The 13897-nt window shown below is 40.0% G+C and overlaps 1 protein-coding gene across 2 annotated transcripts in view; it reads left to right on the forward strand.

Moving 5' to 3' along the window:
- LOC124621986 (katanin p60 ATPase-containing subunit A-like 2) overlaps positions 1-13897 on the forward strand; it is a 193512-nt gene that overhangs the window by 120777 nt on the left and 58838 nt on the right. For both annotated transcript variants that reach the window (XM_047147527.1, XM_047147526.1), the window contains exons 4-6: positions 8228-8717; positions 8794-8962; positions 9068-9180. In XM_047147527.1, the coding sequence (XP_047003483.1) occupies positions 8228-8717; positions 8794-8962; positions 9068-9180 (772 nt within the window). The remainder of the gene's footprint in view (positions 1-8227; positions 8718-8793; positions 8963-9067; positions 9181-13897) is intronic.

Raw genomic sequence — 13897 nt, forward strand, 5'->3', positions numbered from 1 at the left:
ATAATCACCAATAAAAAGAAGAAATTAACACAACTAATCGAAATATCCATACCCAATACAATAAATATACAGAAGAAAACAGGAGAAAAAATTGAGAAATACATCCAATTGGCTGAGGGAGTCAAAGACATGTGGCATCAGGATAAAGTTGACATCATACCAATGTTTTGATGGCTGAAGGTTCTTCCTGTTTTTATTGTTTATGTTTGTTTAATTAAGTTTGGCATTGAAGATATTTCAAGAAGCTGTGCTTAGTGGTCACTGAAGCCTGTGTTGAAGTTTCTATCTGCATATTCATGGCTACCCCTGTTTGTCAGTATCGTATGAATAGTGGTGTTGGATACACTTGTACCTCTGGTAGGGGACTTTGATCATCTCTATCTTTTGAAACGTTGTTAAAGTCAATGTTAAAGTCTCCACATATTGTAACTGTTTTGTTTAGGTCCCTGATACTGTCAAGACTACCTTCAAGTTGGTTAAAGAATATTTTTATGTTTGAGTTTGGACTTCTGTACAGGCAAATGATGATCATTTTTATTGAGGTTAGTTCTACAGCAGAGATTTCAAAATTGCCTTCTTTTCCTAGATTTTCGAGAGATTTTAGGCAGCAACAGCTGATACTGTCCTTCACAAATATACATGTGTAGATATTTTTCTACAAAAACGAGATGTCATAACATAGCCTTGTATACTTGTGATTACTAACATCTCATCAGTTAGTCAATGTTCGCTAAAACATATTACAGATACTTCTTTTAATTGATCTGACAGTAAACCTCTAACTCATTAATTTTGTTTTGCAATGACTGCACATTTTGATGGACAATTATAAACTCAGGGTTTCTGCTTGGCATATCTGATTCATCACTTACCTTTATTTGTCTCTGCCTTCCTTTTGTTTTAATCTGAAGAACACTTCTGGGATGAACTATGGATGTGCTGTCTTCATCTGTGGCCAGTAAAAATCCTCACTTCTTGATGGTGGTTGACTTGCTCTAGCAGGTTGTGTCCCCTCACTGTTGTTGGAAGGATGTACAGGAAGCTGATAAATTGTTCTATGCCTCAGAAGTCTTTCTTTAATTATTTCACTAACATGATCACAAATAAACCTTTTCCCTCCATGGTTCAAATGCATTCCATGCTTCGTGTGCAGATTTCGATGCAGCTTGCTTATATCCAGTACATCGCACTTAGCATATTGAGAACACAGCTTCCTTATTTTAATGTTTGTTTTCTGAATTTCTTTGTTTATACACAAACTATAAATTAGATCATGCCTATGAGGCAGTGTGGCAACTACTATGTTTCTGCATTTGTTAACTTGTAGAAAATTCTGCAGCATTTTCAAGCAAACCTCTGCTTCATTTTTGCCACATCGTTTGAACCCATTATACAGTTGGCTATTAACATTTTCAAAGTTAAACTGATTGTCAGACTGCTCTGAAGGAACGTCTTAAAACATTACTTGTGAACACTTATTACAAGATAATTCACTAGGTGGAACCACAAGATCCAGCTAAAATACACCAACAATGATCTGGTCCTTCAAACACAGAAACAAACAGCTTAGTACAACAGGTTGTTCAGATTATAACTAATAACTGAGAAATGCAATTACAATCAAAGAATTGATCTGGTTAACAGCTAAATCTAAGCACGAGGTTCCACTTTTGTTTAACGGGAACCTGTGCCTTAGTACAATTGTTCCATCTGTATTTATGACCAAGAGCTGATTAATTAGAATATGAATGATTGGGTACAAACCAGAAAGGAAAGGCAATATAATAGTGGGACAAATTTTCAAATGACAACTAGTGTCTTAGTACAATCCTACTGCCTATATTTACAACCAAAGAGCCAACCGAGTAAAATTCTAAGGCTCAGGTACAAACCAGGAAATAATAAGGAGGGTAGGTTGACAAATAAACAAATTACCACAAGGATTACAGAATGTTACTTCCCTCTATCAGCAAGCAGTTCCGTGGATCCATGGTACGTTGCAGCGATTACTGAGTGGTGCCGATGAAAGCCAGGTAGAACAGGGCAGCCAGGCCATGAGCAGTCATCTGACACGAATGTTGCTAACCAACTGATGGGATGTTGGCCCACTGCTTGTAGTGAACACTGACCCTGATGAAGTACTCCAGTATCCTCACTCTATGCAGGCTCTTCTTGAGCAGCTCGTGGCTTTGGCTGCTAGGACCTCATGACCACCTATTGTCGCGTCGCTGCCGCCAATCCCCTAAGTATGTGTCCCCGTCTCGGGCCAGCATACCCCGTGTATATATCGGCAAGCAAAAACCTTCTAAGGGCACAACTCAGAGATACCAACTCTTCCTCATAGATATTGGCATGGGGCCGCAAGAGGGATAGTCAATACTAGAACTGAGCCAGTGGTGCCGACAGACCAGACTAATAACTCAATTGCGCCACAGCTCAAAAGTGAATAAGAGTTGATCAGTGGCAGAAGCAATGTTGTTTTTCATGTATGCCTGTGCACACAAAGTGGATGCTGCAGCAATAGCTGAACACTTCTGTTATGGGCATACTTACACACTGCCTGTTAATGTGCAGTATTGGGTTTGATTAGCAGGGTGGTAATAATCTTATCGCTTTCTTGCACACTTTTGCATCTAGTTTAGGACACTCTATCACATAAAAAATAGAAAAACAATGAAAATAGCAAAATGAAATCAACAGTTACTTTACTGGTTACTTTACTGGCCACAAGCTGCTTCTTCAACTGACCTAGGGAGCAGACAATATGACAATGGTGAGCATTAGAGAAGACACAACCAAGTTCATTGTCTGTGTGGTTTTTGCAGTGGTAGCTACCCTGTCAATCATTTTGTTTTTCTGATCCACGAATAGATGAGGAATTTTCTTAGAATGTATGTTTGCAAACAGCAATGTCTGCAAATGAATTGTGGCTATGAGATATGTGGAAAGGAAGAGAACTGAAGTGTTTGAGATGTGATGCTTCAGAAGGACTCTAAAAATTAGGTTAACTGATAAAATGAGAGAAGAGGAGGCTATCCAAGGAATTGGTGTGGAGAAGAACATGTGGGAAACATTGACAAGAGGGAAAAGAGAGAAGATGATGGAGCATCAGTTAAGACATCAAGAAATAACTTCCATGGGTGTTAAGGGAGCTGTAGAGGGTAAAAACTATAGTGGAGAGATTGGAATACATTCATCAAATAACTGAGATGTTGGGTTGAAGTGCTACTCTGAGATTAAGAGGAATTCATGGTGATCCACATTAAGCTAGTCAGGAGGCTGGTGACAAAAATGTTTAGGTTGCTTCCCTTCCTGTCTTCCTTCACTTCCTGTGGTTTGTTGGCTCTGTCTATGGACTTACAAACCATGCTAAATTTTTTGTTGATATCTGGCACAATCACACTAGGAATGTGTGCCTTTATTTGGTTAAAATATTGCTGGTCATGTTGTAATCCCACACAAATAGGCAAACCCTCTCACAAGCAACTGAAAACTATGCTGTGTTTAATGTGCCTTATGGTTTATATAATTCCTTGTCATTTTAAAGACACTTACTTTTCATGCTACTTTACTGTCTGATACCTGTGTACGTGGGAAACTCATATATGTAAAAATATAAACACTTCTATTGCACTTAGTCTTACCTTTATATTAGAAAACAGAGTTGCAACAGTGATTAAACCAACCTCAGAATGGTTGTGGTTGTGGATGGGGGAGGGGGGGTCAGAAGGGAGAGAGGAGATCATATATACCTGGTTCCAGAATTAGTACTGAGCCCACATTTGTTCTTAGCCTGTAGAAATGATATTCTGATGATTTTGAAGAGTAGTTCAGAACATGTAATGTTAATTAACAACACAAGCATAGTGCTCAAGGTTCTGAACACAATCTTATCAGAGACATATCAGATGTAGCTAAACATTATACTGAAGACAAAACACTGACTGTTCTAAGTCTGTACACCTTTCACACCATTATGCATACTAGGATCATTCAGGATGAACAAGATACCAAATCAAATGTCTACTGTTCAGAAACAGGAATGAGAACTCTTTGAATATCTGCTGGACTAGACTAAAAAAGTACAAAAAACTTTGTGTGTGGCAAATCTTTTATTAAAAATTACTATGTGGGATGAGCCAGTTAAAAATTAATAACTTCGGAAAGTCAGTAAAATCATGGCTGAAAGAAGAAGCTTTCTATATTGTTGATGAATTTGCAAATAGTACTGTAACTGTGCAGTTATGTATTGACCTATACATACTGTATTTACATAGGTACAACATATCGTGTGTGTGTGTGTGTGTGTGTGTGTGTGTGTGTGTGTGTGTGTGTGTGAGAGCGAGAGAGAGACTGAATGATGTCTTATGCAGGTTGAAAGGTGTCTATGGGCTAGCAATTAAATTAAACAAATTACAAATGTTCCACAGCTGACAAGTTAAGTCTTAATCTCATAAAGGCTCAGATTATGTGATTTCATGCAAGCACAAGTGACCTACCAGTACCAAAAGTAGATATTAATAATTGTACACTAAGTGAAACACTGTGTTCAAAATTCCTTGGGGTTCAGTTGAATAACAAGTTAAAATGGATTCATCACACAGATAAATGAATTAAGAAGCTCAATGTGGTATGCTTTGCCCTTAGAAGCACTTGTCATTGTGTTAACATAGAGACAAGTGTTGGCTTGTTTTGCTCATTTTCATTCCTTATTGTCTTATGAAATTAAATGCTGAAGCAGAACAACTAAAGTAAGTAAATTATTTCCTCAACAGGAGAGAGCAGTCGTAATATAGTGTAATGTAGATAACCATACATCTCACAGGATCCTTTTTAAATGTCATGGAAATCTTGCACTCAGTTTCTCTTCTATTTATTCCTCAATACTTTTTGTTACTTGAATGGAACCAATTTCAGCTGAATTTTGATCTACACAATCGTAATACAAGACACAAAAATAAATTCCATGTAGACTTTGTCTGCTTCTCTTGGGTTAAGAAGTGGAGTTATGAACCTGGGTACAAAGATATTCAAAAGTTCCAGTACAACATAAACCATGTAAATGGAAATCCCTAACAGTTCATTGGAACACAGAAAATGTACATCATTAGCTAATCTTTCTACAAATTATCTGATCAGTTCTGGATTCAAGAACAGGAAAGCTTGTTGGTATTTTATCAACACCGATGAACTTCCGGATAGAAATAACCAACTCTTTATTTGTGCACAACAACCAAAAAATAACACATGTCGAGCGAATACAACCATAGACCCAAAACAAGATTCAAAGCTCACTAAATCTGAAGATAGAGCACTCCTCATTCTATCATCATTCGCAATCTATGGTTGCCACAGAGCCCCCTCTCCCCACTCCACTCTTGTGAGTGCAGAGCCTTAGGGAGAGGAAGTGGATGTTGTCAAATACAGCGGTGTTGAGGGCTGCTCAACAGGTGTTGGCTGATTATGCAAGGTAGCATGACCATCTATGCCATGACTAGTCCTAATGGAAGGCATGGGTGGACTGTTTTTTGTGGAGTCAGGTAGGTCCATGCATGTTGGACTACAGAAGGTATAGTCAGCCATCCAGTAGGGTGGATGGACTGGTTGCCCTGCATGTGTGAACTGTACTGGCACGGGAGGTGTTGGAGGAGTGGCGAAGAGGAAGACATGTATCTTGAGTATCCCATTGCTGTCGAGTGTTGCATCCATATCATCTGGAATGGGGATTGTCCAGAGGGTGGTTATATGTGAAGTGAGCCAGATCTCCCATGCTATTTTCCCTCTAACCCCCAATCCTCCCACCACTATCAAGAACCAGCCACAAAGGAGTGCCCCCTTCATCACCCAGTACCACCCTGAACTGGAACAACTAAACAACATCCTTCACCAGGGCTTTGATTATCTATCATCATGCCCTGAAATGACGGGCATCCTACCCAAGATCCTTCCCGTCCCCCCAAAGTGGTGTTCGGTCACCCACCCAACCTCCATAACATCCTAGTCCATCCCTATGCCACTCCTAATCCATCTCTTGCCACAACCATCATACCCCTGTAAAAGACCAAGGTGCAAGATCTGCCCAGTCCAACAACCCAGCACTTCCTATTCCAGTCCTGTCACCAGTTTATCCTACCCCATCAGGGGTTGGGCCAGCTATGAATGCAGCCATATCATTTACCAGCTGTGCTGAATCACTGCACAGCTTTTCATATTGATATAACAACCTACCAACACATTCTCGACTCCCATAATTATCATGACCTCAACCTATAGTAATATACTGCACCCTCCATCCAACAGTTTCCATCCCCCCCTCCCCCCATCCTATCATCTCCTCCCTATTCTTACCTCTTACCCTCTTTGTTTGCCACTCTCTGCCAATATTTCCCTGCTCCTCTCCTTTTCACTCGTTTTTTTCTCCAGTTCCCTGCCCCATGACCTGACAGTGCACACTCTGGCAGACAGCTTTCCTGTCTCCCCCCCCCCCTCCCCCCACCACCACCACCACCCACCCACTGCCCCACCTATTTCCCCCCCCCCCTCCCCCCCACTCACCCATACACCACTATCCCTTCTCCACCCCCTGCAGATTGTCGCTTCCATCCCATGTGATGGTTGCATTCTGGCCCGAGCTTCCAGTTGTGTGCATGAGGTGTGCTTGCTTGTGAGTATGAATGGTGTGTGTTTCTCTGTTTCTCTTTTGCTGTTGAAGACTGTGGCTGAAGCCTTTGTGAAAGTGTCTTTTACTTGTGCCTGTCTGCTACTTAATGTGTCTTCTTTACAATAAGTAGCAATCTATCCTTCCCACATTGTTGTTGTTAGGAAATAAGTAAGAAAGATTAGGGATTAATGCCCAGCTGATGGCACAAGCTGAGCACAGTCATCTCAGATTGGAAAAGGACAAGAAAAGAAATCAACAATGCCCTTTTTAAAGGAGCCATACCAGAATTTGGCTTAAGTAATGTAGTAAAAACTAAATTTAGGTGGTAAGAAACAGATGTGAACTTCCTCCTTCTGAATGTGACTCCTGGATGGAAAGAATTCCTCCAGCAGACCCATAAATAGGGTGGAGTAGAAAGGTACTCCATGAATTAATGTGGTAGTTCTGTGGATATGTTTGTAGCTATTGTTCTTCAAATTATGAACATTTGTGAGTGGCCCAAAGGGTTAGGAAGGAAGTATCAGTGTCAAGAAGACATGGGGAAAGGTAGAGCCAATGACAGAAAGTTCATGGGCATTGGGGATGTTAGCATACAGCAGTGTAATAAACACAGTGGCATGCTTATGGGACAGGAATTGTGGTAAGGACGTGGAGGAAGTGATTAACTTCTTAGGTGTAGATAAGATTGATTAAGGATGTTGGTAAATTAAGGCCGTGGGAATGCTGTAAGGAGCCATGAAGGGGCAACGAGCAGCAAGACCACTAGAGTTGGTTTGTGGAGTTTTCAGAGTAGGTAAAAGGTAGGGGTATGAGGTGAACTCATCTGTTCATTCCATGTTCGTGATACTTGACCCACTAAGAAGGGCTTTAGGGACGGAAGTGCAGCGAGGTTGGAGGAGTGAAATTCTTGGAAAATTACAGGTCTGACTAGATGAAAAGGGTGATTGAAACGTGCATGATATGCAGGTATGATGGGGGTGGGGGAGGGGGGAGATGAGCGTCGTAATTTCTAAGAAGAAATGAAGAATGGACAAATGAGATCCAGGTGTTAAAAGATAGACAGCAACATAGATCATAAACAATGGGTATAGGGATGACTTATTTAAATGCAAAGTTTGGAAAACCTTTTTTGTAACTTAGAAAATTCATAGTAAATGCTATCAACCAAACAATATATTCATTAAATATGTAATTATAAATAAACAGCAGCCAAATAGAATAACTGGGGATAAAGCTGTTTTCTTTCCAAGTGGTAACCACTAATTATGTAAGGTGTTGATTTGCGATCATTTAATGTACAAATTAATTGTGGCAAGTCTTCAGTAATAGTGTAACTCTAATATCTGTTGTAATGTCACAGTATTGCTCAGTTGCCTCTTCAGACATGTACTTCATCTTCTTTTATTCTCAGGTAAATGTTTGACGTTATATTCACTGTTGTTTTTTGTTTCATTCTTCAGTCCATTATTACCCAATTTAAAATACCATATAATTTTATATACTGCATTAATATTTTATGATCTTTTCCTTTAGTTCTATTTTTGTCATTGATTATTTGTTTTTAAGACTTCAGTGTTCTGCTCAAAGTCTGTCCAAAGAAGCATGTTTGACTGGTGAATATGAAGTCTGTGACAACATAGACCTTCCAACTATAGTTATGGAGTATGAAACATACTACTATCTAAGATTCCAAAAGTATCCTAAAATATGCAAGAAGGCAGTAGAAAATATAGAATCAACAAATTTCTCAGTTCCAAAATCAAAAAATAACTTTCAAAAGAAGAAAACAGTACAAGCCAACAGTTCATCATCAACTCTGAATAATGAAAGTAATTCCTTTGAGCAGAAAGAGGGCGGAAAAAATGACTGTAAACCAGATAAGTCAGTTGATGCTGAACAGTTATCTAAGGATTTGCAGTCAGAGATAAAGGTAATACCACTGCTAGTGGCAGACAACAGTAAGACAGAAGAGAATAACTCCATCAGGAGTACATTATTGCAACCTCCACCACATTTCAGTGGTGAATACAAAGATCTGGCAGAAATTATTATACAGGTGTGTATGAAATAATCAAGGCTTCAGAGCTGACTAAATCTCAGTGCACTATAATAACAAATTCTTAATTATTTAGGATATATGGATGATGAACTTGAATGTTCACTGGGATGATGTAAAGGGATTAAATAAAGCCAAAAGTCTGCTTAAAGAAGCTGTTGTCTACCCAGTCAAATACCCAGAGCTGTTCTCAGGAATTCTGTCACCATGGAAGGGTTTATTACTGTATGGACCACCAGGAACAGGTACACAATGTAAAACTAAAGTTTTCTGTAATATTTATTATATTTATTGTAATTTTTAGTCTGAGAAAGTAGCCCGGTGATGCATTCAAGAACCTTATATTTCAGGGAAAACTTTGCTTGCCAAAGCTGTTGCAGCACAATGCAAAACAACATTCTTCAATATATCGGCCTGCTCACTTGTTAGTAAGTGGAGAGGAGACTCAGAAAAACTTGTGAGGGTAAGTGTATCCACTCAATAAATGTTACTCTGAATTTCTTATGTTCTTTTACTCACAGATAAGGTAAGCCAGGGCCTCGGTTGCCAAGAGGAAAGAGGCCTGCAAGAGACCTTGACAAGTGCTTGTATTTTCAGTATAACTGGTCCCAAAAAATGAATGTAATTTTAAAATATGAAGAACAATGTATCAGCACTGTCACTAGTGTAGAATTTGGTCCATTATTTAGTTCAGTTGGGGGACAAATTTAATCTCGTTGTACCCGCACTCATCCCTGCAAAAAGGTGGTAATTTAAGAAGATGGGACCTGGATAAATGGACTAAACCAGAGGTTGTACAGAGTTTCAGGGAGAGCATAAGGGAACAGTTGACAAGAATGGAGGAAAGAAATACAGTAGAAGAAGAATGGGTGGATTTGAGGGATGAAGTAGTGAAGGCAGCAGAGGATCAAGTAGGTAAAAAGACTAGGTCTAGTAGAAATCCTTGGGCAACAGAAGAAATATTGAATTTAATTGATGAAAGGAGAAAACATAAAAATACAGTAAATGAAACAAGCAAAAAGGAATACAAACATCTCAAAAATGAGATCGACAGAAAGTGCAAAATGGCTAAGCAGGCATGGCTAGAGGGCAAATGTAAGACTGTAGAGGATTATCTCACTAGGGGTAAGATAGATACTACCTACAGGAAAATTAAAGAGACCTTTGGAGAAAGGAGAACCACTTGTATGAATATCAAGAGCTCAGATGAAAACCCAGATCTAAGCAAAGAAGGGATAGCAGAAAGGTGGAAGGAGTATATAGAGGGTCTATACAAGGGCAAGGTACTCGAGGGCAATATTATGGAAATGGAAGAGGATGTAGATGAAGATGAAATGGGAGATATGATACTGCGTGAAGAGTTTAACAGAGCACTGAAAGACCTAAGTCAAAACAAGGACCCGGGAGTAGACAACATTCCATTAGAGCTACTGACAGCCTTGGGAGAGCCAGTCCTGACAAAACTCTACCATCTGGTGAGCAACATGTATGAGACAGGCGAAATACCCTCAGACTTCAAGAAGAATATAATAATTCCAATCCCAAAGAAAGCAAGTGTTGACAGATGAGAATATTACCGAACTATCAGTTTAATAAGACACGGCTGCAAAATACTAACACGAATTATTTACAGACGAATGGAAAAACTGGTAGAAGCTGACCTCGGGGAAAATCAGTTTGGTTTCTGTAGAAATATTGGAAGACGTGAGGCAATACTGACCCTACGACTTATCTTAGAAGCGCTAGATTAAGAAAAGCCAAACCTATGTTTCTAGCATTTTTAGACATAGAGAAAGCTTTTGACAATGTTGACTGGAATACTCTCTTTCAAATTCTGAAGGTGGCAGGGGTAAAATACAGGGAGCAAAAGGCTATTTACAATTTGTACTGAAACCAGATGTCAGCTGTAAGAGTCGAGGGGTATGAAAGGGAAGCAGTGGTTGGGAAGGGAGTGAGACAGGGTTGTAGCCTCTCCCCAGTGTTGTTCAATCTGTATGTGGAGCAAGCAATAAAGGAAACAAAAGAAAAATTCGGAGTAGGTATTAAAATCCATGGAAAAGAAATAAAACTTTAAGGTTCGCCGATGACATTGTAATTCTGTCAGAGGCAGCAAAGGACTTGGAAGAGCAGTTGAACGGAATGGAAAGTGTCTTGAAAGGAGGATATAAGATGAACAGCAACAAAAGGAAAATGAGGATAATGGAATGTAGTTGAATTAACTCGGGTAATGCTGAGGGAATTAGACTGGGGAATGAGACACTTAAAGTAGTAAAGTAGTTTTGCTATCTGGGGAGCAAAATAACTGATGATTGTTGAAGTAGAGAGGATGTAAAATGTAGACTGGCAATGGCAAGGAAAGTGTTTCTGAATAAGAGAAATTTGTTAACATCGAGTATAGATATGTGTCAGGAAGTCGTTTCTGAGAGTATTTGTGTGGAGTGTAGCCATGTATGGAAGTGAAACATGGATGATAAATAGTTTGGACAAGAAGAGAATAGAAGGTTTCAAATGTGGTGCTACAGAAGAATGCTGAAGATTAGATGGGTAGATCACATAACTAATGAGGAGGTATTGAATAGAATTGGGGAGAAGAGGAGCTTGTGGCACAACTTGACTAGAAGAAGGGATTGGTTGGTAGGACATGTTCTGAGGCAACAATTAGGTAGAGGGAGACCAAGATATGAATACACTAAGCAGATTCAGAAGGATGTAGGCTGCAGTATGTACTGGGAGATGAAGCAGCTTGCGCAAGATAGAGTAGCATGGACAGCTGCATCAAACCAGTCTCAGGACTGAAGACCACAACAACAACAACAACAACAACAACAACAACAATGTAGTAACTTCTCTAGTTTTGTGTTTCAAATTGATTTGTGTACAAGACAAGATTGCTATGGCTGGTTCTTCATCATAGTAAAAGAAAGTAAAGACATAGGTCATTGTTGGCTGGCAAGCCCCAAAGTGCAGGTACATCTGCCTTCTAGGAAAGGTTGTTCTGGCCTTGATGCACAATGGCAGCTTTCCTTCATGAAATGGGGGAGTTGTGTGTTTAAGAGTATCTGATGATTGCAGATGACTGTAATGAGAGTGTGTAGTGTGGGTAATGTTTGTGTTGGATGATGGTAAGTGAAGAGAGAGGGATGAAACTCAGTGCTGGCACATAGCCTATTGTTCTCCAATAGCATCAAGGGATCCACCCAAGCTTAAAGCCCTCGTCTGACAGATGGATCACCATCAACAATGTCACATGCCCTCACTTCATGAGACACTGTAGAGAGAGAGAGAGAGAGAGAGAGAGAGAGAGAGAGAGAGAGAGAGAGAGAGAGAGGGAGAGTTGTCATTGTTGCAAATGGAAGCTATTATTCTTTGCAAATTGAAAGTGAAATTGTAAACATTATTGATTGTAATGGCATTATTGATGTCTTTAGTGAAAAAACTTGACATGAGGATTTCGAGGTGTAGTGCTAACTTTCTAGGTTAATCTTTGTATTAATGATTTTACACATTAAAATCCATTTATTTCTTTTCTTTACTACCCACCTGGATATCTGCACACATTAGCTTACCAGATCTGCCTGGCAGATTAACACAAGGGTCAGTGTGCTGACCAACTTGAATGTGGTTCTTATGCAATTTCACACATGCAGGTAGGTGAATACCAGGCTGGTACCCATGTCCCTGCTAAGATAAAGACATGATTCACAATTTCAAAAATGTTCTCATTATTTCACATGGGATAACAATACACACAGACAGATTGGGTGCACAAATTTTGACTTCTTGCAGAAGGGATCATGGCAGGAAGAGAATCCAGCCACTCTCTACCACCAACATTGCTAAATCTAGATTAACATGCTGACCCCATGAAAATAAGGAATAAGTCCAAGAAAAAGAAGAAGAAGAAGAAGATATCTTTTCTTTTCTTTCTGTGAACAAACTGCATCAGCGTGATTTGTTGTGGTGTTTTTCTAGAGTGGAAATGGCTTTATGTTTCCCTCCTTCCCATCCAAAGCGTGAAACCACTTAAGTCTAGCTTGTTGCTTCCCTTGCTCCAACATAATTGGTGCAGTCTGTGCAGCTGGTTCTGTCACACACACTTTAGCTTCTGCATGGATTTCATGTTTCAGATGCCCCACATCCATCACCACTGATCAGGGACATCTATTCTAGTCCCTCCTTTTTTCCAGATTATGCTCTCTGTGCAGTGTTGACATGTTTCTTACAACTGCATACTACCTGCAGAGCAATGTATGTGTTGTACATTAGCACCATACCCTTAAAGCAGCTGTCTTGAGCCATCCTGATTTCTGGTCACAGGTCCTACCATGTATCATTCAGTCATCTAACAGAGATGACCTGACCTCTTCCCTTGCTGATATCCTCTATGATGAATCCTTAGTTATACTTGGTGAGTTAATCAAGGATTCAGAGCCCCTACCACAGGCCAAGCTCCCTCCACTAGTTGAGCTTGTTTGCTCACACATCACAAATATACTTATACCTGCACTGTATCCTCACACCATACAGTGAGAGTTCATATACAGTGATCAGGCACACTGTAAGTTTCTTATGCTTCACAGTGACACCATTCATGTGTCTCCCAACCACCGTACTCTGGGCTGCATGGGGTACTTAGCCTTGTAGATAACACAGTGGACACTCTTCTCAAGTGGAAATGTCAGAAAGTTTCCTTAAACAGAGTCAAACCTTCTCGGACACTAGGAGCCTCTATGACCACACATGCAGATGCAGTATTGACGGATGATACCCTCACTGTGGGTAACAATTACTCATCCCAGAGCTCTATTCCCCCCGCCCCCCTCTCCCCCAAAATTGTAACCCCTGACACTGGTGCCTTGTTGATGCACCCTACCAGAAGAAGTAGTTAGGATATGTGGACATTCTGTGCTCCCATTACTACCTGTCTTCACCTGTTAGTGCTCTGGTCTTCTCCATGAACATACCTGACTTCTGCATCAAGGATCTGTTTCTTCAATTTCATGATGGAGTGATCTTTATGTTTGTCACTTCTCCTTATTCTCCCAACAACTCATCCACCACTTACATCACCCTTCTGTGCTCATTCCAGCTACTGAGTGATGGTGATTAGGGCGACATCACGGCAACCATTGATGGATGTGGTAGTCTCACCATTACTGTGCTGCTACTTGCACATGCAC

Source organism: Schistocerca americana, chromosome 7 (assembly GCF_021461395.2).
Source record: "Schistocerca americana isolate TAMUIC-IGC-003095 chromosome 7, iqSchAmer2.1, whole genome shotgun sequence".
NCBI classification, from domain to species: Eukaryota; Metazoa; Arthropoda; class Insecta; order Orthoptera; family Acrididae; genus Schistocerca; species Schistocerca americana.